Here is a 26,843-nt window from a genome sequence, read left to right as displayed (position 1 = left end):
TGATTGAGAGCATGCCCAGTCGAATTGCAGAGGTCCTGAAAAAGAAGGGCCAACACTGCAAATACTGACTCTTTGCATAAATGTCATGTAATTGTCGATAAAAGCCTTTGAAACGTATGAAGTGTGTGTAATTATATTTCACTACATCACAGAAACAACTGAAACAAAGATCTAAAAGCAGTTTAGCAGCAAACTTTGTGAAAACGAATATTTGTGTCATTCTTAACTTTTGGCCACGACTGTATATGGCTGGCTTGAGCCACCTTCTGGTTTTGGTCACTCAAAAATAAAATAATCGTTTTTTACTATGAAAGTCAACAAATTTATTTGAGGACAAAATGCCCCAACTATAAAGAGCAATGGTAAAAGAGTAGAAGGGCTCTTCACAATGGTGACGCTTGCTTTCTAATGCATAGAATATATTAAGGAAACCTCAGTTCTCTGCAAGATTTCAGGTATTCTTAATCTCATCTGGCCTGTTCCACTTCCTTAAAGATCCCTATAAAGATGCAGAGTGCAGTCCTTTAAGTCCCCTTTGGGATTTGCATCATGGCTCATAAACCTGTTTAAGGGACAAAGGCGGTATACAGCTTTGAAGCTACCGGTTTGGATTTTGTCCTTCTAAGCCTGTTTTGCTAGCACATTTTAGAAATGCTTTCCGTGGCGCCCCTTAAACCAGCAACAAGATAAAAAGTTTCTCACATGCTACCGCAAACCATGACAATCTTCTGGAGCTGCATCAGCCTCAAATATTTTAAAGAGATCTGTTCTGCTTTACAATCAGCTCTTAAAAAAAGAACTTAGCCACTGAGGAAAGCGTCCCCTGAACTATCCCGTGTGGCCCCTTTCATGTAAAGACTTTTATATCTATGAATGTGGTTGTGAATCTTGTGGATGCTGCTGAGGTGTTATATGTTTTATGTCATGCTTCTTAACTACCATTATATCCTGGATTTTAATATTGGCGGCTAATCAGAAGTGGCTTTTTCATTAGCGGCACTTTGTCTGCTGCTTGACAGAAGCAAGAGCTAAATATTACACATCCAATTACTTAACTAATATACTTAAACATTGTTTATTGCTTGTTATAGGCCACTTCATTTGACATCATGTTTTATTCACTGCATTGATAATAAAAAGGACCAATAGTAGTAGTATATGCCAATAGTAAGAGTATATGCATCATAGCAGTAGTAGATGAATAGTAAGAGTATATGCATCATAGCAATAGTAGTAAGCCAATAGTAAGACTATATACATCATAGTAGTAATAAGCCAACAGTAAGAGTATATACACCATCGTAGTAGTAAGTCAATAATAGTAGTATATGCTTCATAGTAGTAGTAAGTCAATAGTAAGAGTATATGCATTTTAGTAATAGTAGAAAGTCAATAGTAAGAGTATATGCATCATAGTAGTAAGCCAATAGTAAGAGTATATGCATCATGGCAGTAGTAAGCCAATAGTAAGAATATATACATCATAGTAGTAGTAAGCCAATAGTAAGGGTATATACACTGCTCAAAAAAATAAAGGGAACACAAAAATAACACATCCTAGATCTGAATTAATTAAATATTCTTCTGAAATACTTTGTTCTTTACATAGTTGAATGTGCTGACAACAAAATGCCACCCCACACCATTACTGACCTAATGCCAAACCGGTCATGCTGGAGGATGTTGCAGGCAGCAGAACGTTCTCCACGGCGTCTCCAGACTCTGTCACGTCTGTCACATGTGCTCAGTGTGAACCTGCTTTCATCTGTGAAGAGCACAGGGCGCCAGTGGCAAATTTGCCAATCTTGGTGTTTTCTGGCAAATGCCAAACATCCTGCACGGTGTTGGGCTGTAAGCACACCCCCCACCTGTGGACGTCGGGCCTTCATATCACCCTCATGGAGTCGGTTTCTGACCGTTTGAGCAGACACATGCACATTTGTGGCCTGCTGGAGATCATTTTGCAGGGCTCTGGCAGTGATCCTCCTGTTCCTCCTTGCACAAAGGCGGAGGTAGTGGTCCTGCTGCTGGGTTGTTGCCCTCCTACGGCCTCCTCCACGTCTCCTGATGTACTGGCCTGTCTCCTGGTAGCGCCTCCATGCTCTGGACACTACACTGACAGACACAGCAAACCTTCTTGCCACAGCTCGCATTGATGTGCCATCCTGGATAAGCTGCACTACCTGAGCCACTTGTGTGGGTTGTAGACTCCGTCTCATGCTACCACTAGAGTGAAAGCACCGGCAGCATTCAAAAGTGATCAAAACATCAGCCAGGAAGCATAGGAACTGAGAAGTGGTCAGGTCACCACCTGCAGAACCACTCCTTTATTGGGGGTGTCTTTCTAATTGCCTATAATTTCCACCTGTTGTCTATCCCATTTGCACAACAGCATGTGAAATTGATTGTCACTCAGTGTTGCTTCCTAAGTGGACAGTTTGATTTCACAGAAGTGTGATTGACTTGGAGTTACATTGTGTTGTTTAAGTGTTCCCTTTATTTTTTTGAGCAGTGTACATCGTAGTAGTAAGCCAAAAATAAGAATATATGCTTCATAGTAGTAGTAAGCCAATAGTAAGAGTATATGCATTGTAGTAGTAGTAGTAAGCCAATAGGTAGAGTATATACATTGTAGTAGAAAGCCAAGCCAATAGTAATGGTATATACATCATAGCAGTAAGCCAATAGTAAGAGTATATGCATCATAGCAGTAGTAAGCCAATAGTAAGAATATATACATCATAGCAATAGTAGTAAGCCAGTAGAAAGAATATATACATCATAGCAGTAGTAGTAAGCCAATAGTAAGGGTATATACAGTCAGGCCCATAAATATTGGGACATCAACACAATTCTAAAATTTTTGGCTCTATACACCACCACAATGAATTTGAAATGAAACGAACAAGATGTGCTTTAACTGCAGACTGACAGCTTTATTTCAAGGGTATGTACATCCAAACCGTTTGAACGGTGTAGGAATTACAACAGTTTGCATAGGTGCCTCCCACTTGTTAAGGGACCAAAAGTAATGGGACAATTGGCTTCTCTGCTGTTCCATGGCCAGGTGTGTGTTATTCCCTCATTATCCCAATTGCAATGAGCAGATAAACGGTCCATAGTTCATTTTAACTGTGCTATTTGCATTTGGAATCTGTTGCTGTCAACTCTCAAGATGAGATCCAAAGAGCTGTCACTATCAGTGAAGCAAGCCATCATTAGGCTGAAAAAAACAAAACAAACCCATCAGAGAGATAGCAAAAACATTAGGCGTAGACAAAACAACTGTTTGGAACATTCTTAAAAAGAAGGAACGCACCGGTGAGCTCAGCAACACCAGAAGACCACAGAAAACAACTGTGGTGGATGACCGAAGAATTATTTCCCTGGTGAAGAAAACACCCTTCACAACAGTTGGAAAGATCAAGAACACTCTCCAGGAGGTAGTTGTATGTGTGTCAAAGTCAACAATCAATAGAAGACTTCACCAGAGTGAATACAGAGGGTTCACCACAAGATGTAAACCATTGGTGAGCCTCAAAAACAGGAAGGCCAGATTAGAGTTTGCCAAACGACATCTAAAAAAGTCTTCACAGTAATGGAAAAACATCCTATGGACAGATGAGACCAAGATCAACTTGTACCAGAGTGATGGGAAGAGAAGAGTATGGAGAAGGAAAGGAACTGCTCATGATCCTAAGCATACCACCTCATCAGTGAAGCATGGTGGTGGTAGTGTCATGGCGTGGGCATGTATGGCTGCCAATGGAACTGGTTCTCTTGTATTTATTGATGATGTGACTGCTGACAAAAGCAGCAGGATGAATTCTGAAGCGTTTCGGGCAATATTATCTGCTCATATTCAGCCAAATGCTTTAGAACTCATTGGACGGCGCTTTACAGTGCAGATGGACAATGACCCAAAGCATACTGCAAAAGCAACCAAAGAGTTTTTTAAGGGAAATAAGTGGAATGTTATGCAATGGCCAAGTCAATCACCTGACCTGAATCCGATTGAGCATGCATTTCACTTGCTGAAGACAAAACTGAAGGGAAACTGCCCCAAGAACAAGCAGGAACTGAAGACAGTTGCAGTAGAGGCCTGGCAGAGCATCACCAGGGATGAAACCCAGCGTCTGGTGATGTCTATGCGTTCCAGACTTCAGGCTGTAACTGACTGCAAAAGATTTGCAACCAAGTATTAAAAAGTGAAAGTTTGATTTATGATTATTATACTGTCCCATTACTTTTGGTCCCTTAACAAGTGGGAGGCACATATGCAAACTTTTTTAAATTCCTACACCGTTCACCTGATTTGGATGTAAATACCCTCAAATTAAAGCTGATAGTCTGCAGTTAAAGCACATCTTGTTTGTTTTATTTCAAATCCATTGTGATGGTGTATAGAGCCAAAAATGTTTGAATTGTGTCAATGTACCAATATTTATGGACCTGACTGTATATACATCGTAGCAGTAGTAGGCCAATAGCACAGCAGTTTTCTTCCGGTCAATTTTCGGCATGTTTCCTGGGTTTCGTCTGGATCTCCTCTGGTCCCCATTATAGTTAATGGGGCAGGACAGCGGCGTCTAAGCTTCCGGCATCTAGAGAGAGCCAGTAGGCTATTCCCTAAGCGCTAGTGCGAAACTAGCCTAGGAGTATATGCATCATATTAGTAGGCCAATAGTAAGGGTATACTCATAGTAGTATTAAGCCTATATTAGTATGTTGCTGATAGCAGCAGTAGGTCAATAGTAGTAGTATATACTCTTAGTAGTAATTCATTACTAGTAGTAGTATATGCCTCATAGTAGTGGTCCTATAGTAGTAGTATATGCATCATATGTTTTTTTATGTTAGGCAGTGATATGTGTGTATGTGCTATTATCTGAATATGTCAAGGTGTGTCATACTTTCTTAGCTGGCAGCTGAGGGACCTATTAAATCTATTAAACACTTTAATATGCAGCAGGGAGGGTTCACATTTAACACATAAACAACATAGCGCAGATTTCAAGCATATGATATCCTTGAGTCCTTTGCTTCAATTATCTAAATTATGGAGCTTTTCTCATAAGTCTGGCAACAAGGCCAACCAAAACGATCCATGTATGAGTAAGCCCCCCTCCCCCACATTGTTAACGGTTACTTCATGTTCAGTTTTCTCATCTATACCTTATATTAGACCCTATACATAACAGACCGAGACTGAGAGGGGGGCTTTCTATATAAAACTTAATGGAGATTGTCTCAAGTAATTACACTTTTATTTTAGATCACACACAATTTATATGGGGGGAAAAATGCTACCTGTTGCTGTTACATATTTGTTATGGTGCCCCCTGATAGATTTTTAAGTTAATATATAAAGGGCTGGTCACTTCTGCAAATTACATTTATTATGTAGAGAAAGTTAATACAAGGCACTTACTAATGTACGGTATTATGATTGTCCATATTGCTTCCTTTGCTGGCTTGATTAATTTTTCCATCACATTATACACAATAGAATCTTGTTTCCATGGTTACGAACAATTGCACTGTAGATGCAAATATAATATATGGACTAAGCCCTCATTCTGATATGATAAAATCTGAGACTCTCAGCCAATATAATATGGTCAAAACACATCTGTGCCCGCCTACTTGCGCCAAGGTGGTCTGTCGGGCAGGTCCTACTCTAAACCTACCTATGCCGTTGGGCATCTACAGGTGAAACTCGAAAAATTTGAATATTGTGCAAAGTTCATTTATTTCAGTAATGCAACTTAAAAGGTGAAACTAATATATGAGAGAGACTCATTACATGCAAAGCGAGATATTTCAAGCCTTTATTTGTTATATTTTGGATGATTATGGCTTACAGCTAATGAAACCCTAAAGTCACAATTTTGAAGTACCCTTTCTTAGGCGGTATGGACTAATTAGCTGACTAGAGTGTGACACCTTGAGCCTAGAATATTGAAGCTTTTCACAAAATTCTAATTTTAAGCTCCATTAATGCAATTCCTTTTAATTTGCATTACTGAAATAAATGGACTTTTGCACAATATTCAAATTTTTCACGTTTCACGTGTGTGTGTGGGTGTACATGGCAACATAAATAAGGAAAAATTCATGGAAAATAATGCACTGATGGATTTTTTGTTAATATTTGAAGGGGTTGTCACTTCAGCAAATGGCATTTATTATGTAGAGAAAGTTTATACAAGGCACTTACTAATGTACAGTATTATGATTGTCCATATTTCTTCCTTTGCTGGCTTGATTAATTTTTCCATCACATTATACACAATAGAATCTTGTTTCCATGGTTACAAATAATTGCTGAAAACAATTGCTGGAAACAATTGCACAATATACACTCACCTAAAGAATTATTAGGAACACCATACTAATACGGTGTTGGACCCCCTTTTGCCTTCAGAACTGCCTTAATTCTGCGTGGCATTGATTCCACAAGGTGCTGATAGCATTCTTTAGAAATGTTTTGATAGGATAGCATCTTGCAGTTAATGGAGATTTGAGGGATGCACATCCAGGGCACGAAGCTCCCGTTCCACCACATCTCAAAGATGCTCTATTGGGTTGAGATCTGGTGACTGTGGGGGCCATTTTAGTACAGTGAACTCATTGTCGTGTTCAAGAAACCAATTTGAAATGATTTGAGCTTTGTGACATGGTGCATTATCCTGCTGGAAGTAGCCATCAGAGGATGGATACATTTTCTCATTCTGTTTACGCCAAATTCGGACTCTACCATTTGAATGTCTCAACAGAAATCGAGACTCATCAGACCAGGCAACATTTTTCCAGTCTTCAACAGTCCAATTTTGGTGAGCTCGTGCAAATTGTAGCCTCTTTTTCCTATTTGTAGTGGAGATGAGTGGTACCCGGTGGGGTCTTCTGCTGTTGTAGCCCATCCGCCTCAAGGTTGTGCGTGTTGTGGCTTCACAAATGCTTTGCTGCATACCTCGGTTGTAACGAGTGGTTATTTCAGTCAACGTTGCTCTTCTATCAGCTTGAATCAGTCGGCCCATTCTCCTCTGACCTCTAGCATCCACAAGGCATTTTTGCCCACAGGACTGCCGCATACTGGATGTTTTTCCCTTTTCACACCATTCTTTGTAAACCCTAGAAATGGTTGTGCGTGAAAATCCCAGTAACTGAGCAGATTGTGAAATACTCAGACCGGCCCTTCTGGCACCAACAACCATGCCACGCTCAAAATTGCTTAAATCACCTTTCTTTCCCATTCTGACATTCAGTTTGGAGTTCAGGAGATTGTCTTGACCAGGACCACACCCCTAAATGCATTGAAGCAACTGCCATGTGATTGGTTGACTAGATAATTGCATTAATGAGAAATAGAACAGGTGTTCCTAATAATTCTTTAGGTGAGGGTATGTAAACATTATAAATTGACTAAGCCCTCATTCTGATATGATAAAATCGCAGACTCTTAACCAATATAATTTGATCAAAGCACATCTGTGCCTGCCTACCAGCACCAAGGTGGTCTTAGTCAGGCAGGTCCTACTCTAAACCTACCTATGCTGTTGGGCATCTACATTCAGTTGAGCAGACCCTGCACATATAGTGTGCAGCTCCTAGGTACCTCTGTGTGCATCAAGCAGCCGATGAGAGGAGGAACAGGCACAGCTATATGTACCACCTAATCAAGGCGGACTGTGGAATAGGTGGGGCAAAAGTGCCCAAAAAACTGCTACTCCCAAGGTGGAATAATAGGAGTGACTCCAGACTTGAAAAAGCTAAAACATTGGTCCTGCCGGACTGAGACCACCTTGGGGGGCGGGTAGGCGGGCAAAGATGTATTTTGATCAAAATATATTGGCTGAGAGTCTCGCATTTTATCATATCAGTATAAGGGCTTAGTCCATATATGTTTGCATCTAATGTGTTGTGCATTATTTTTTGTGTTTTTTTTTTTTTTTTTTTTAAGTGTAGCCATGTACATCCACTTATTTATCACATCATATTAGATGTTTTATTTTTTGTGATTTATATATTTTTTTGTCATGCTTACTACCACCCCACAATTCAGCAGCGGTGGCCGTGTTTGCACACTATAGGAAAAAGTTCCAGCCTCTCTGGTGGCTGAGACCGTGGGAGCGCGCATAGGAGTGCATGCGCAGCAGCTCCCATCCTTCCACCTGATATCTGGAGTGCAGAGGTGACTCTAACCCCTGGAAACAAGCAGTGTATAATGTGATGGAAAAATGATTCAGGTCAGGAAAGGAGGCAATATGGATAATCACAATACATTAGTAAGTGCCTTGTATCAACTGCCTCTATATAATAAATGCCATTTGCTGAGGTGAGACAACCCCTTTAATTGCAGGAGAACCATTTTGATTGTGTTCCTTGGGTCCCAGAATTGTGCTCATTTTTTCAGCACATCCGTACAGCTAATATATGAGTGGGATGTGTACATTGAAGTCTATGTAAGGTCTCTGATAAGCAATGCCATCACCTGATCCCCATGATGTCAGCTAGAGGGCTGAAAAGCAGCAGAGCGTACATTGTAGATGATTCCCAGAGGATCCCTTTAAATCTTGATGCTTTTGTTCAGTTCCATAAAGTGTAAAATCCTCAAATACCCGGAGGCAGGAAAGCTGTAGCATGTGCCTATACACTGTATTAATCTGTGTTTTCCCTCAATCCCTGCGTTCCTAGGATCCTTTACCTTCAGGATTTTCTGGATAAATTATATTCAGGCTGAGAAATGCATGAAGTCACATACACATTTAATTAAGAAGTTGAATTACACAGTCCTGGCTTTAATGTGACTTGATTCCACTGGAGTGTTTATGGTGATAGGTATTATTTTATTGTAGCACAGTGTGGTGCATGATGTTTTATGGTGTGCTTTTTTGGCAGCAAACACTAAGCTTTGATATAAAATGGCAAAAATGTTTCTTTTTACACTGGATGCATAACCAGCACAAAGATTTATGTTTGCAGCCCTGTGCCATAGTCTTCTTTATGTGCTATTCTGCTTTCTTCAAAATGTGCTCCCATATTTAAGGGTAAAAGACATGCCCATTTGCAGCATTTTTTACTTTTTTGAATCAAGTTACTTATTGTAGATATAGGATATTTACAAAAGTTCTGCCCATTGATAGAGGTTCATTGTATTGAAGTCTCATTTTGTACAGGGACTGATTTAAAGGGAGTCTGTCAGCAATTTTGACCATGTTAAACTACTGACATCACAAGGTAGGGGCCCAGAAGAGCATTACAAACCATTTACTTTTTGTGGCGTTTTTATTAACAAGAGTAGTGTGAATATGAACTGTTATTGTGCCAGATTCTGTTCCTGCAAGTTCCCAGGAGGTTTCACAGTAAAAGTGCTCTATGCATTGAGCTTCACTTCCCAGTCCTCTCTGCTCTGAGTGACAGATGTGTATTGATCTCCTGGTTGGATACTACTGCTGTCACTCAGAGCAGTGGGGAGGGTTTGTGAAGCAGTTCAATGCAGAGAGCACTTTTACTGTGAAGTCCCAGCTCCTGGGAATTTCGAAGGAGCAGAATAAAAGTTCCTATTCACACTGCTCCTGATAAAAAAAACAACTCTACAAAATGTAAGTATTGCTCTCCCCAGCCCCTAGCTAGTGTTGTCAGCAGTTGATGATTATGTCGCCGATATATAAGAAACTGAATATAAAACCTTCTACATTTGTGGAGATTCTGTGTTGTACTGTAGCTTGTTTATAATGTCTTCTGATATAAAGTGACACTGTTTGCTATACTAGGCTACTCCAAGTCTTCTATAGCAAAATAAATAAAATCCCTGCTTTGAGATGATTGTGCTCAGTTGTAAAAAAAAAAAAAAAGACATTTCTATAAGCTCAAGAGTTCTCCTTAGTGGGAATTTGTGTGGGCCACTTTCATGTTATTGCTTGTTTGCTGAGCAGACCCCCTCCTCCAGAAAGTAGGTATTAGCAGTTTTGCATTATTAAGAGTGGGATTTAGGTACATAAGTATTTAAAAACATGTTTACTCTGCCAAGAAAAGGCAAAAATTCTGACCTTGAGGCAAAAATAAGCTGATATTTGCGGAAGCTGGTTCAGAGATTAGTAAAATGTGACGTTTAGAATGGTTTGTTGTAAAGCTGTGAACTTTATTTTGGTCTAGAGAGAAACTTTGTACTTCTTAATGCCTCATACACATGAGCATGTTTTTTTCCCCTGCATTCGATTCACATTTTTTTGCGGATCAGATGAGGAACCCTTAATTTTAGGCTACTTTCACACTAGCGTTTTTGCTGGACCCGACATGGTTCAGCAAAAACTCTTCCATTACTGATAATGCAACCATCTGCATCCGTTATGAACGGATCCAGTTGTATTATCTTTAACATTGCCTAGACTGATCCGTCACGAACACCATTGAAAGTCAATGGGGGACGGATCCGTATTCAGTGAAATTCGTCTTGCTCCGCACCTTATCGCATACAGAAAAACGCTTCTTGCAGCGTTATTCTGTCCGCGATAGGGAGTGCCTTCCGTTTCTTTCAGTTCTGTTTTGTCCCCATTGACAATGAATAGGGACAAAACTGAAGCGGTTTCCCCTCCTATTAAGATCCTATGATGGATCTCAATAGCGGAAAGGGAAAGCGCAGATGTGAAAGTAGCCTTACTCTGATGGCTTCTACTCACTTCTGTGGGATCAGCACTGCAGTTATCAGCTCTCTCCACTACACATTGGACGGTGTTATGTCGTTTCGGCAGTGGTTCTCCAATGTAACAGCTGATTTCAGAGGTGTCAGACCCTCGCCAGTTTGATATTTATGGCATATCTTGCGGATAGGCTCTCAGTATTAATATCCAGTGTTGAATTCTTTCTGGGGGCCCACTGTGCAGCTACATGCAAATACTACAGTTCACACAGTGGAAGCAGCAGCAAGATGCTCATGATGATTGACTTTGAGAAGGTGGGTCCTCAGGTACAGATGGTACCGTCGGTCTTCCCTCTGTACACTGCGTGCAGAATTATTAGGCAAATGAGTATTTTGACCACATCATCCTCTTTATGCATGTTGTCTTACTCCAAGCTGTATAGGCTCGAAAGCCTACTACCAATTAAGCATATTAGGTGATGTGCATCTCTGTAATGAGAAGGGGTGTGGTCTAATGACATCAACACCCTATATTAGGTGTGCATAATTATTAGGCAACTTCCTTTTCTTTGGCAAAATGGGTCAAAAGAAGAACTTGACAGGCTCAGAAAAGTCAAAAATAGTGAGATATCTTGCAGAGGGATGCAGCACTCTTAAAATTGCAAAGCTTCTGAAGCGTGATCATCGAACAATCAAGCGTTTCATTCAAAATAGTCAACAGGGTCGCAAGAAGCGTGTGGAAAAACCAAGGCGCAAAATAACTGCCCATGAACTGAGAAAAGTCAAGCGTGCAGCTGCCAAGATGCCACTTGCCACCAGTTTGGCCATATTTTAGAGCTGCAACATCACTGGAGTGCCCAAAAGCACAAGGTGTGCAATACTCACAGACATGGCCAAGGTAAGAAAGGCTGAAAGACGACCACCACTGAACAAGACACACAAGCTGAAACGTCAAGACTGGGCCAAGAAATATCTCAAGACTGATTTTTCTAAGGTTTTATGGACTGATGAAATGAGAGTAAGTCTTGATGGGCCAGATGGATGGGCTCGTGGCTGGATTGGTAAAGGGCAGAGAGCTCCAGTCCGACTCAGATGCCAGCAAGGTGGAGGTGGAGTACTGGTTTGGGCTGGTATCATCAAAGATGAGCTTGTGGGGCCTTTTCGGGTTGAGGATGGAGTCAAGCTCAACTCCCAGTCCTACTGCCAGTTTCTGGAAGACACCTTCTTCAAGCAGTGGTACAGGAAGAAGTCTGCATCCTTCAAGAAAAACATGATTTTCATGCAGGACAATGCTCCATCACATGCGTCCAAGTACTCCACAGCGTGGCTGGCAAGAAAGTGTATAAAAGAAGAAAATCTAATGACATGGCCTCCTTGTTCACCTGATCTGAACCCCATTGAGAACCTGTGGTCCATCATCAAATGTGAGATTTACAAGGAGGGAAAACAGTACACCTCTCTGAACAGTGTCTGGGAGGCTGTGGTTGCTGCTGCACGCAATGTTGATGGTGAACAGATCAAAACACTGACAGAATCCATGGATGGCAGGCTTTTGAGTGTCCTTGCAAAGAAAGGTGGCTATATTGGTCACTGATTTGTTTTTGTTTTGTTTTTGAATGTCAGAAATGTATATTTGTGAATGTTGAGATGTTATATTGGTTTCACTGGTAAAAATAAATAATTGAAATGGGTATATATTTGTTTTTTGTTAAGTTGCCTAATAATTATGCACAGTAATAGTCACCTGCACACACAGATATCCCCCTAAAATAGCTAAAACTAAAAACAAACTAAAAACTACTTCCAAAAATATTCAGCTTTGATATTAATGAGTTTTTTGGGTTCATTGAGAACATGGTTGTTGTTCAATAATAAAATTAATCCTCAAAAATACAACTTGCCTAATAATTCTGCACTCCCTGTATATAGAAATCATCTCAGCCACTCGACTTTTCTTTTTTTTTTTTTTTTTTTTTTTTTTTACAACTTTATTAGTATACAAAAGAGTAAAAATATACAAATCAGAATTAGCATTTAGTATAGTTAGCTTACTCCATTTTCTCCCCCGCCCCCACCTGCGATGCGTCCACTATCCTCCCTCCCCCTCCCCTCTCAAACAGAGTAGGGGGAAGGGAAGAGAGAAGAGTAGGAGGAACAAAAAGAGAGAGAGAAAAAAAAAAAAGTCGCACATTGTTAAATTCATCATAAGAGCCTATCAGAACTTCCAACCTTCCCGTATCTTATTCCATTTTTCTAATCCGCCTCTGTGCTTGTACAGAATCCGTTCATAGTTTTTGATCTTATTAACCAGATTTATACAGTTATTTACTTCTGGAGTATGGCGTGCAAACCAATTTCGACTGATCAGTAATCTGGCCAGTAGTAGTATTCTACCCAGTAGAATCTTTTGGTATTTATGGATAGTTAATGTGGACAGATCATTCAGTAAAAACAATTGTGGGTCAAGAGATATACGTATTTTTAATCTGTGGGTAAGGAGATTTTTAATACCATTCCAATATGCTACAAGACCTGGGCAAAGCCACATCATGTGCATATAGTCCGCTCCTACATTATCACAACGAGGGCACTTGGAGGTATCTCTTAATCTACATCTGTTTAACCAAGTGGGAGTAACGTACAGTCTATGGTAAATATTAAACTCTGTTAAAACGTGATTAAAATGATGAGAAAGTACATCTGGATTAGTAAAGATACCCCCCCACCCCACCAGCTTTATATTTGGACAGTCCATCTCCCAGGCCCTTTGTCCATGTGATTGTGTCTCGGAAAAACGTGACTTAATTAGTAGTTTATATATATTTTAAATCTTCCTTCCTAGTGATATCTTCCCTAACCATCATTTAATGGAGACAAAGTATCTATTTCCAATAATGATTTATCATCCAATCTAGAAAGTGCCGACCGAAGCTGGAAGTACCTAAACCATGAGAGGTTCTGTACACTGTGATAGTTCCGCAAACGTCTTAATTTTTTTATTCTTAACAACCTGTGCCACATATAAAATCCCATTCTTTTGCCAGAATTGATCGGTTGCTATACCATCTAAGGTCTGTAAGTGTTTATTATGCCAAAGAGGCGTGAATATAAGTGATCCCTTTACCCCCAACCATCCTCTAGTGATAGCCCACATTTTCAGAAGTGATTTTATAGTCTCTTTATAGCCCAACTCTTTATTAATCATTAGCCCGGATTCTAACAACGTAAATATATTGTGCGTGGAGGCTCTTACTAGGCTGCTCAGAGATGTACTATTTGACCATTCATTGCACGTCCATAACTGAGCTGCCATAAAGTAGCCTTTGAAGTATGGTAGATTTAGGCCCCCGCACTCCAGAGGCTTATATAGATATTCTAGTCTGAGTCTCACTCGTTTTCTTCCCCAGACTAAGTCATTAATTATTCTTTCCAAAAGTTTAAAATATTTGTCCTCTATCCAAATGGGTATGTTTCTAAGAACATAGAGAAATTTAGGTATAATTACCATCTTAACCAGTGAGACTCAATCAGCTCTAGATAAAGGGAGTCTCAACCAGATCCCTACTTTTGCCCTGGTTTTCATTATCAATAGAATCAGATTGAGTTCTACAAGGTTTTCATTAAGACTCAACTTAGCTGTAGGGTGTCTATACAGAGATTTAATATTATTTATGAATCTCTCCCCGAAGCCCATTCTGGCCAGCACCTTCCAGAGGAATCGCCACTCCACCCTGTCAAAGGCCTTAGAGGCATCTAGAGACAGGATGGAGTGAGCAGATCCCCCAGGAGCCTGTATGTTAGCAAATTGACGATGAAGATTATGGTGCGTGCCCTTATTTGGAATAAAGCCCTTCTGATCTGGATGGACAATGGAGGAGATGACCCCTGCAAGTCTTGACGCCAAAATGCTTGCAAGGAGTTTTACATCGGTGTTCAGCAATGAGATCGGTCTATAAGATCCCATATCTGTGGGGTCCTTACCTTTTTTCGGAATTATAATTATTACACCTTCCATCATTGAGCCAGGCAAGTTCCTTTCTCGATGCATCTTTAATAACAAACTGGGTGTAGACAAGAATAAGTATTTCTGCTATTGGGACTGTGAAATACAGTCAGGTCCAAAAATATTGGGCCATTGACACAATTCTAACATTTTTGGCTCTATACACCACCACAATGGATTTGAAATGAAACGAGCAAGATGTGCTTTAACTGCAGACTGTCAGCTTTAATTTTAGGGTATTTACATCCAAATCAGGTGAACGGTGTAGGAATTACAAGAGTTTGCATATGTGCCTCCCACTTGTTACGGGACCAAAAGTAATAGGACAGTGTAATAATCATAAATCAAACTTTCACTTTTTAATACTTAGTTGCAAATCCTTTGCAGTCAATTACAGCCTGAAGTCTGGAACGCATAGACATCACCAGATGCTGGGTTTCATCCCTGGTGATGCTCTGCCAGGCATCTACTGCAACTGTCTTCAGTTCCTGCTTGTTCTTGGGGCATTTTCCCTTCATTGTTGTCTTCAGCAAGTGAAATGCATGCTCAATCGGATTCAGGTCAGGTGATTGACTTGGCCATTGCATAACATTCCACTTATTTCCCTTGAAAAAACTCTTCGGTTGCTTTTTTTTTTGTATGCTTTGGGTCATTGTCCATCTGCACTGTGAAGCGCCGTCCAATGAGTTCTGAAGCATTTGGCTGAATATGAGCAGATAATATTGCCCGAAACACTTCAGAATTCCTCCTGCTGCTTTTGTCAGCAGTCACATCATCAATAAATACAAGAGAAGCAGTTCCATTGGCAGCCATACATGCCCACGCCATGACACTACCACCACCATGCTTCACTGATGAGGTGGTATGCTTAGGATCATGAGCAGTTCCTTTCCTTCTCCATACTCTTCTCTTCCCATCACTCTGGTACAAGTTGATCTTGGTCTCATCTGTCCATAGGATGTTGTTCCAGAACTGTGAAGGCTTTTTTAGATGTTGTTTGGCAAACTCTAATCTGGCCTTCCTGTTTTTGAGGCTCACCAATGGTTTACATCTTGTGGTGAACCCTCTGTATTCACTCTGGTGAAGTCTTCTCTTGATTGTTGACTTTGACACACATACACCTACCTCCTGGAGAGTGTTCTTGATCTGGCCAACTGTTGTGAAGAGTGTTTTCTTCACCAGGGAATGAATTCTTCGGTCATCCACCACAGTTGTTTTCCGTGGTCTTTTGGGTCTTTTGGTGGTGCTGAGCTCACCGGTGCGTTCCTTCTTTTTAAGAATGTTCCAAACAGTTGTTTTTGCCACGCCTAATGTTTTTGCTATCTCTCTGATGGGTTTGTTTTGTTTTTTCAGCCTAATGATGGCTTGCTTCACTGATAGTTTCAGCTCTTTGGATCTCATCTTGAGAGTTGACAGCAACAGATTCCAAATGCAAATAGCACACTTGAAATGAACTCTGGACCTTTTATCTGCTCATTGTAATTGGGATAATGAGGGAATAACACACACCTGGCCATGGAACAGCTGAGAAGCCAATTGTCCCATTACTTTTGGTCCCTTAACAAGTGGGAGGCACCTATGCAAACTGTTGTAATTCCTACACCGTTCACCTGATTTGGATGTAAATACCCTAAAATTAAAGCTGACAGTCTGCAGTTAAAGCACATCTTGTTTTGTTTCATTTCAAATCCATTGTGGCGGTGTATAGAGCCAAAAACGTTAGAATTGTGTCAATGTCCCAATATTTATGGACCTGACTGTATGTGGCATGCACAGCACCGGTATCTCTATTTTGCGGATATGCGGTTTGCCAGCTGCAAAATAAATATGGTCATAAGCATGTTTCTGGCATGCTTATATCAGCACCAGGTTTTTACTTCATTGGTGGAATTGCCAAAAAGCATTGGTGATTTTTAGGGATGAGCGAATCGACTTCCGATGGTAAATCCAAAGTCAATTTGCAAAAACTTTGTTGTAATACTGCACAGAGTTCCCGCTCCGTACAGTATTAGAATGTATTGGCTCCGATGAGCCGAAGATATTACTTCACAATGTCGCGCGAGACACCGTATTACTGTAAAAAAAAACTTGGTACCGAGGTCTGGTTCGGTTTCTAGTGGAGCCAGCACATTCTACTACTGTACGGAGCAGGAACTCCGTACAGTATTACAACAAAGTCTTTTGCGACTCTACTTCGGATGTACCATCCTAGTGATTTTTCTTCAACACATGCAAAAGATTATAGACGAAAATAGTGAAAATCCATCTGCCACTCTTGTATCATCTGTAATTCAAGGGATCGGCTGATGATTGTATGAGAACCTTATGACTGTCCCTGGACGGCTTACCAGGAAAGAAGGATCAGCCATGTTGGATTTTTAACATACTGGTTCCGTGGGAGAGAAGCTGCTGTCAGAGAATGGAACTTGAAGTATTGTGGCTTTTTTAGGCCTTTACTTTAATTAAATTAATAGATCAGCGATTCACATCACTCATCTTTCTTGACATATTTTGGTAAATCCTGTATGATTTATGATGTTGGTTATTATTCACTATGCCTCAATCCCTTCCAATTTGTTAAATTGTGCAAGTCTGTCTCCCTGAGTGTTTCAGAATTCCTGCTTTCGATTGACAAACACCTACCTTTTTTTTTTTTTCTTTTTTTTGCCGACAGTCTGCATTTTTTTCTATGTGCAAGAGAGATGTCTTTTTCAATTACACTGTCACACATTCGTGGTAAGGTCAAGATAAAGAACCTCTTGATCTTGTTCAAACTACTCACATGCCAATGGTATAATTTAAAAAAATGGCCCCTATCCCTCCCCTTTCCTCTTGCAGGTTTTGCTACATGAAAAGAAAAACCCCATGTGCAAAGCATTATTGGAGTTCTAAGCTGTCTGTCTGGCGACTGCGTTGCCTCTCTCTCTCTTTCATTATAGTGTTTCCCTCCCTCCAAACTCTCACAAGCTGGTTACTTCTAGATGCACTACCAAAAATGGCATTTATAACTGGTGAAATCAATGAGAAAAAGGTAGCAGACATTATAGTGATATTAGAAAAAAGGCAAAAAGTTTAGCTTAAAAGAACCATCCGTACAAATGTACACGTCTCACCCAAGTAGATTAAAATAGAGATGGCTGGCATTCCTCTCCATCTTTCATTGGGATGTAAGTGCAGATGTCAGGAAATGCACCAGAACAAATGCCAGCTTATGCATTTCAGACTGATTTATTTTATTAATGTATGTATTCTACAGTGCTGTACAGAAATTGTCACCATTGAGCCTTACAATCTAAATTCCACATTAACCTATTAGTATTTATATGAACAGGGGTGCACCTCGCCTTTCTCCTGCCTGAGGCGAAAACTGAAATGGCGCCCCAACCTCCCAATGCCAATTTCATAACCTAACCTCTTCCTTCCAGCCCTACTGTTAAAGACATACTTGGAAAACATTACAATAAGCTCTACAAAACATACAGGGTAATACAGCGCCACATACTGTGCCCACTGTGCTTCTCAATACTATACTGCAGAAACAGACCATTCCCCCTTCTGCTGCCCCCTATTGCCCTTACCTGGTGCTGCCTGAGGCAATCGTCTCACCTTGCCTCATTGGTGGTGCACCCCTGTATATGAAGTGAGGAGGAAACTGGGGTACCTGGAGAAAACCCATGTAAACATTGGGGGGAATGTATAAACTCCATGCAGATGTTTCCCTTGGTCAGATTAGAAGTCAGTACCCAGCTACCCTGTGAGCCACCATGCTGCCTACAGTTATAGTTATTATACTTGTTTTGTTTGAGAACATGCAAAATGTAGGCTATAACTACTATGCTGGACTGTGGTAGAAGTCTACAGTTTTCGCAGTGACTAGCGTATACACTCCGAGCAGACTCGAGGTCTGTTGAGGCTCATAGGCAAGCTGAGAGCAGTTCCACATCTTTGAGGATATAAGGAGGACTGTTACTTTCTAATAGTGCCCTACTGTGCCTAAATAATACCATAATATGATTCCAAATAACCTTACCATGCAGGGCCAACATAATTCTGCCATACAGTGAACATATACTTGTGCCACTAGTATCCAGACAAAACTTCCATACCATGTCTGATATATACTGTAGCTTGTGCCATGGCATATGGTTGGGATAACCCATCAAGCATAAAATTAAATGGGGAAAAGTGTGAAAAGGCAGGTATATAGTACAGGTAAGGTAAGATACTTGGAGCAGTTGCCAATTTTGATCATGCCATTCTTTTATAATTCCGTCATGCACACATAATTAACAGTGGTGCTTTTTTTTTTTAACTACATTAGAGGCAAACAGTCTAATGTATGTAAGGGAAGGCCCATTTGTCCAGATGTTGGGGAAACTGAAAATATGCATCCTTTTCATTTACAGTCTATTCTCTCCTCTATCTAAAAATAAAACTTTTGATACATTGCGACATATCAAATGTTTGAGGTCTGAGTGCTGAGACCCCCACCGATCTCTAGAATAAGAGAAATGCACACATATTGCGCTCTTTCTCTTTGCTGCAGAGGACGGAATTGAAATGAGCCTGTCTTTTGCAGAGAGGAGAGAGAGCATGATAGCCCGCGCTTCTCTTCTCATTCTACCCAATTTGTGGTGGTCCCAGTGGCCAGATCCCCACCAATCAAAACCATAGGTATGTCTCTGTGATATATCAAAACCTTTACCAAAACTCGGTGACCCTTTAAAGAAGAATAATCTATGTTCCTCAGTAACGGACACCCCTTAATCCTCTCTCTTTTTTTTTTGTAGATGAGTTTGCCACTCCTCGTGCAATTCTGACTGGCCACGATTGTGAGATTACCTGCGCTGCTGTTTGCGCAGAACTTGGCCTCGTGATAAGTGGTTCCAAAGGTAAGGGTAAGCCTGTACACCACAGGCAGTCACATTCATTAAATCCTTGCATAGCACCATAACATGCATTTTTCAAAATCCCAGTGGGGTATTAAATGGTTTACTTGGTTATTTTTTTGTATTTTAGAAGGTCCTTGTTTGATACATTCTATGAATGGAGATCTTTTGAGGACACTAGAGGCTCCAGAAAACTGCCTTCAGCCCAAACTTATCCAGGCTTCTAGAGAGGGACACTGTGTTATATACTATGAGAGGGGACTTTTCTGTGTATTCAGTGTGAATGGGAAGCTGCAGGCCACAAAGGAAATGGATGACAATACACGGGTAAGATTTTATGATGTTCTGTATGTACAGAAAAAATCTCATGTAATGACTTCAAGTGCAACTGATGATTATTAATACCCATTTACCATGATATCACCAAAAAAACAGCCGTCCATGGATATAATGCAGCCATAGTTAATCCTGTCCTTCAAAATTAATAAAAATAAAGGGCAAGTCCCACCGTTGCCTTGTTTTGTATCGTCTTGCATTGTGTGCTATGAACAGTTGTGTCCATGTACAACATCATTCTCACCCGCATGTGCTATCCTCTACCTGGATCAACCAACGGTAGCCAGTGCTCCCGTCTATGGATGCACCTCTGCTGGCGCTTATGTACGGCATGCACATTCAGTTTGTCACATTCAATGCCCTTTGATGCAGATTCACCACAGATTTCAAGCCTGCAACATTGAAATTGGTGAACTTTGTGGTACAAATCTGCAACAGAAACGGCCCTTCTATGGATCTTATTATCCGCTCCCCACACACATGAAGTTCACAACATATGAATGCGATTTGTAAAATCTCATCCAATTGCCTGGTACAGTAACTTGCTGCAGATTTTACCTACATGTAAAATCCACTGCAATGATGCGATGAGTGGGGCTATTATCAAGAAAGAACGTTTGTACAAACACTGGTTCCTGATAATTGCCTCCAATCACCCCATGAGAAAAACAAGCGCTTGTTCTTTTGGTGAAAGCTTTGTAGATGTGGACACCAAAATAATAATTTCTGGGCAGGGGACCGTTCCGCGTAAACAAGGATTCGCCCAGAAACAATGAATCTGTATGGGGGACAAGTGATTGGAGTAGCCATTGCCCGTCCCCATTCAGTGGAGTTCTTTGCTGCATATAACAATCAGGATATACAGGATAACGAATGGGCATTGCAAGGGTAGGTTCACGTTTGCATTTAACGGATGCTGCAGGCTGTTCAGGCATTTTTCCAGATAGCGCCCGCACATCGTTATAGCCGGAACAGCCTGCCGGATCTGTTGAACGCAAATGTTAACCTACGTACCCTAAGCTAATGTACCACGTGAAATATCTTCAGTTTCAGAAGAGACAACTCATGGCTCAACACAGAAAACCAGCTAGTGCTGTATTCCTGCAGTCTAAGTGGTCATTCACATAGATGGATTTTTCTTCATGTTGCAATTAATTTTTATATCGGAATGCACACTGACCTATTCAATGGAAAAATAATAGGATAAGGCATGGATGATTTCTGTGTGCTATCTGGTTATTACAGACGTTTTTAATGGACACAGAATTGTGAATGAGCTCTAAGTATTACGAAACCGTAGAAAATGTAAACCCTAAAGGGGACCTTTACTTAGACCATCGTGTTACACGCCAGTCTTAACCTGTCCCTAGCTCCCCATCTGTGCAGGCCGGGGCACCAAACTGGAATTGTGAGCTGGTGTAGATTTCTGTTATAATCTGTGACAGGCTGCACCAGCCCTGCAACACCAACTCCCCACCCTCCTCTGCCCACTTTTTTATTTTTTTTAAATAGTGCTCCAAACACCCAAAAAGTTGCAAAATTTGGCTCCAGTATGAAGTGCTCCAAACTTTGAGATGTTTTTTGGGTGGTAGTTTTCTGGCATACAGGACATAATAAATCTCCCCCTAAGGCTTCACAACCCCACTAAAGTGGTTCTCTGGGCTTGTTATATTGATGACCTATCCTAAGGATAGGTCAATCAGATTGGGGGGGTCTGGCACCTGGCGGCACCACCAATCAGTTGTATGAGGAGAGGGCGCCGGGCAGTGTGCACGTCCCATCTCTCTCCCTGCTCTCTGCTGCTTTGTCATAGACATGCATACTGCGCGTGCCGTCTCCTCATACAGCTGATCGGCACCATCCCCCTCAGCATTATACTTTGGTGTGACTTGAAAAAGGTCACCATGACTGAAACATTGTCATCATCATCCATCTGAGAAACAGCTCTTGATATTATGAATTACCTTCATTTTCTATTTTTTTGCTGAGACCATGGAAAATCATGAATATATACCTCTTGGAAGATTAAAAGATATATTTTTGAATCACATTTGCGTGTGCACTGAATCTACTTAATACTGGAATTGGGTTGAAGATCCCTTTCTAGTCACACCGCACTACTATATGTTGTGCTTTTCTAATATATTCACAACTATCCTGAGGATAGGTCATCCATATTAAAAGCTCGGAGAACCCCTTTAATGTCAGGAATAATGTGGAAACGAAGAATGATGATGATGGTACAGGGAAGGTTTCAATAGAAAAGCATACAGCTGTTTTACTATATAGGTACGAAAGTTGTATCCTAGCATTAGACTTTTGAAGGTATATACTAGGTAACATTACAAATTCTAGTGAAACCCATCACTGCAGGACTGGTACCAGACCAGCCGTTACTCCATGCATTGCACACTTGCTATTGTGTCTGCTCCAGAAATCTGTCTAAAAAGTGGAGCGATTTGGCGCATCTAGAGTTTCTACACTTTTTTCCAAGTGGTGAAGGAGTGGGGCTTCATGTAAAAGGGGATGGGCCTAAGATGCTCCAATATTCTGGCATAAAATTCTGTCTCAAAGTAAGGAAGTCAATAGATGGTATAGAATTAGTGAAAAGTGTCTATCCTTGCACCACATTTCTCAACCAGCCTGAGCCCCTGTGATAAATGTGGTGCAGGTCTAGACAGCCGCGCTAAGGATACACCATAGGATTAGTAAATCTGGAGGTCATACACCTATCAAGATGAATGAGCGGTCCAGCTCAGAAATTAGAGTGGTCCTAGACAAGTAATCTTGTATATCTACTGACTGCAGGGAGCAGATATTTTGGCCCTTTGATATCCTATAGTTACGCTGTGAAGGCACTTGTCTGACAATCCATTAGGGTTATAATTAAGAGCATTAATGGAAAAGCAATTAATATTAATTCTTTCTTCAATCTTTTTTCTAAAATGAGTATAAATCCCGCCACCATCTTGGAAATAAACTGCTATATTGCACCTAAGACAGAAGGTCTTCTGCTTGTAAAGATATAGCTATAAGACATGGCTTCTTTTAATAGCAGGTAGGATCTGCACAAACACATGTTTTACAGGACTGGATTTACTGTCATGGGAAAAGGGTGGTTTGGGGTCCCTGCTTTTAGGGTCCCCTGATGTTTAGTTTTTTTTCCCCTTTTGCAAAAATAATGTTCATAATCTGTCACTTTCCGTTGTGATTATGTTGTCAGCCAAGCTAATAAATCTGTAAAATATCTTGAAATCCCTTGCCAGCTCAAACAGTTTCTGCTGTGTTTCAGTGTGTGCTGGGAGCTAGAGTTTGTTGCCTGAGGCTGGGGAAGTCGGCGGTCCAGGCAAACACATGTGTACTGCGGCCACATGTTTTTCCCCCTTCCCTTTTTTTTCAAAGCAGTCCCTGTTGGGTTTTAGAGTTAAACAATCCACAGCCCCTTTTCCTCATCTGCTTCTGCACTTTATCATGCTGGCAGGCAAGTGGCAACTGTGTGATTAAAGTCCACCCCCCCCCCCCCCCCCCCACCCCCCATATGTAATACCTGCCCATGGATGTGGTAGACTGATGTTTTCACTGCTTGCTTCTCAAGTAATAGGAAGGGGGGAGGGTGCCAGAGGTGAAGCCAAGGAAACCTAAGGTCAAGTCCGACTGCCATTGACTGAATGAGGGGAGTTAAGCAGGTTGTGTTTCATGTGTCATGGTAAGCCCAAGCCCACAGGATGTCGACAAAAGTAACAATTTACAATCATCAGACACAGGACAGAATTCTAATTTACTTTCTTGTAGCCTGCTCATGAAAACTACCAAGAGACCTCCAGACTGCCTGGGGACACTCGCGCTCTAATCAACGGTATACACCTGTTTTTGTTTTAAATGCTGCATTGCTCACCCGAGCCCCGGCCAACAGCCCGTCAAAGCACATCTACCATGCAATGTTTAGACGTCCGAATGAATAACTTGGATGAAAAGGAAATCCACCCCTTAAACCAAGCTGTTACCTGAGGCAAAGACACTAGCTCTGGCAACCCAAGGGATCCAATTATTTGCTTTTGTCTGGAGATTGGAAAGGGCACAGTAGCTGCCTACGTGCCGTAATCGCAGGATAGAAGGGGTTTCTTTGTTTGTGTTTGAGTAAATAATAGAAGCTTATGGCAACCGTGTTGTTCGGCGACAGGAGTGCGGCAATTTGTTCTTCCATTGCTGACCGTAGGAAGTATCTTACTGTCGGGGCGATTTGCTGTGTGTGCATTTCACAAGTTGTGGTCACTGATGCATGCGTTAGAGGAAGAAACAATAAAAAAAATATGTAATCATTTATATATGTAAACCTAATTGCTGTATATTGTACCTTACAGGTCTGTAGGGGTGGAATGGGAGCTTAAAATGGCCCTGGAAAAACCTAAGAGGCCCCATGTTGTAGGCAGGTCCAAACTGACAGAAAACAGGGCAACACAGATAGACAATAAAATACTGCCCCAGCAGAACCAAATATCACAGTGCAGCACAAAATACCACCCCAGCAGAACCAAATATCACAGTGCAACACAAAATACCACCAAAGCAGAACCAAATATCACAGTGCAGCAAAAAATACCGCGCCTGCAGAACCAAATTTCACAGTGCAGCACAAAATACCGCCCCTGCAGAACCAAATATCACAGTGCAGCACAAAATACCACCCCAGCAGAACCAAATATCACAGTGCAGCACAAAATACCGCCCCTGCAGAACCAAATATCACAGTGCAGCACAAAATACCACCCCAGCAGAACCAAATATCACAGTGCAGCACAAAATACTGCCACCCCCCTGCAGTCTTTCATTGTATCGCAATACTGAGGATGGTGTTACAATTGAATTCAGGAGGCATTAATTACTGCTGAGAGCATCAGATCATTGTGTATGCAGCCAGTGGCCATGAGGAGGGCTAAGGTGGCCCCCTGGGCATCAGCCCACCAGGAATTTTAACTGTAGAGTCAATGGCCAGTCCACCCTGCAGAGCTGTAAATCATTCACACAAACCATTGAGTATCACACATGGGTAGTGTTTGGGTTTGAGGTTTTTATAGAGGACAATGTTGAAGGGCTGTGGATATAGAGTTTTTTGGATTTTGCAAAGGTATTTAAAACTGTCCCTCATAGACGCATAATGTGTAAAATAAGGTCTATTGTTTTAGATAGTATAGTTTGTACTTGGATTGTAAAATGGCTATCCAGTGAGTGGTGGTACATGAATCCTAGTGTGCTGGTTTCACTCATTCAACTTTCAAGTGAAATAGCAGTGCTGCTGTAACCCAGCAAGGCCAATACATTGTGTAGAGAGCCGTCCTGTTCCAGTGCCTGGTTTCAGCACTCAGCAGCTCCAGCATATGGAGAATTTGCTGGGAATTTGACACCCCCAGTTTGATATTGATTATTTTAAAGTCCTCAAGAACCCCTTTAAAGAATGCTCAACTACTGAGTTGTGCCTGGAAACCTATGGATGTAACCTGGGTAGCGCCAGTACACCATTCTGTATTTCTCACAAAGTAATGTATAACTTTTAAAAGATATTGCTCACTTGCTAAAATCCCCCGATGCACCGGCACCATTGCTCCAGTGGTCCTTGCCCGTCTTGATTTTCCTGCAGCAGTGACATGCTGTATATCCATGTGACTGCTGTGCCAATCATTGACCTAAAGGTTCCCATGCAGTACATGGTAAGGCCTGTCGTTGGAGGCTGCGGGCACGTGGATATATGGCACATCAATGTGAAGGAAAATAAAGATGAGGGACCACCGGGGGATATTTAACATTCGAAAATAGTTTTTCATATTTTCAAGTTTATCCCATTTTAACAGCGTTATTTTTTTTACCCTTTTTAAATTCTTTTTATTAGACTTTACAAATTTTTTCTTTACATAACCATGCCCTCAAGTCCAATTTCTGTTACATTTCACAGAAGATACACATATACAGTATATCATGATAATACAGTCAAATCATACATACATCACAAGCATACAGCTTGCGTTCCTAAACGTCCAGACAATCCTTTTAAAGGGATACAGAAAGTAAAGGCTTACTGCTAGGATCTCATTTTAACCCCAGTATCGGTGCAGGTCCCAGCAGTTGGGACAACTCCTTTGCACCAAGAAGAATGAATATTTTCTGCGTATTGCTGACTTCAGGAAGTGTCTGTACTAGAGGCTCTGTATGCCAAGTCCTATACATATGCATAAATCTCTATATAATGCAGCATTCTTTTACAGTCCATAACCTAAGCATTGAATCATGGTCGAGACAGTCTGGCATGCCATTCTCTACTGTAGCAGACTTCCAGCAGAGCTTTCTTTCTGAACACGTTTTCCTTTAAGGCTGTTTCATATTTTGTAGGAGTCTGGAAGGGTTTAGCTCTTCAGTATTTAACATACATTTCCCATGTATTTTCCTGGATTTCCTTTTCTCCGCAAGGCTCATTCACTGTGAAATCACTGCCATATTTCTTATCTTTTTTGCTCTTAGATTTGCTAACTCCCTCTACAAGGCCTGTGATCATATTTACTTTCTTCACTTTTTTCTTATCTTTTCCTCCTTCACTCCCCCTCGTCACTTGATGCTAGACAGTCCACATGAAGGTTTTCTGACTCATCAGCTTCCCTATCATATGTTTTCCTTGAAAAGGTTACTCTTATAGCCTCTATATGTCATGTCTATGGAAAAGCAGATATGGGAAATAAGACCATATTCAGCATAACATAATTGCATTTCTCCACTGAAGAATGACCTTGTTTTACAGAGCAGGTTTCATAGTTCCTATATGTGCATGTTATTTTACAAGGCAATACCTGTTAAATAAAAAAAAATAGATTTGTTTCTCCAGAGTTTATTCTTTTTTAAGATGAAAGGGGAACAATCAGAGCACTGTGGTCCCTATGTGAAAGACCATGCATTGACTTCTTGTCACACTGCAGATGTCTCAGGTTCT

The 26,843-nt window shown here is 41.0% G+C and overlaps 1 protein-coding gene across 1 annotated transcript in view; it reads left to right on the top strand.

The window, feature by feature from the left end:
• Window positions 1–26,843, top strand: part of LRBA (LPS responsive beige-like anchor protein) — a 640,201-nt gene that overhangs the window by 607,192 nt on the left and 6,166 nt on the right. Inside the window, exons 53-54 of the mRNA XM_040418535.1 lie at window positions 19,436–19,537; window positions 19,665–19,861. Coding sequence (XP_040274469.1) covers window positions 19,436–19,537; window positions 19,665–19,861 — 299 coding nt within the window. The remainder of the gene's footprint in view (window positions 1–19,435; window positions 19,538–19,664; window positions 19,862–26,843) is intronic.

Source organism: Bufo bufo, chromosome 2 (assembly GCF_905171765.1).
Source record: "Bufo bufo chromosome 2, aBufBuf1.1, whole genome shotgun sequence".
Lineage (NCBI taxonomy): Eukaryota > Metazoa > Chordata > Amphibia > Anura > Bufonidae > Bufo > Bufo bufo.
This window is presented reverse-complemented; position numbering and strand designations above follow the sequence as displayed.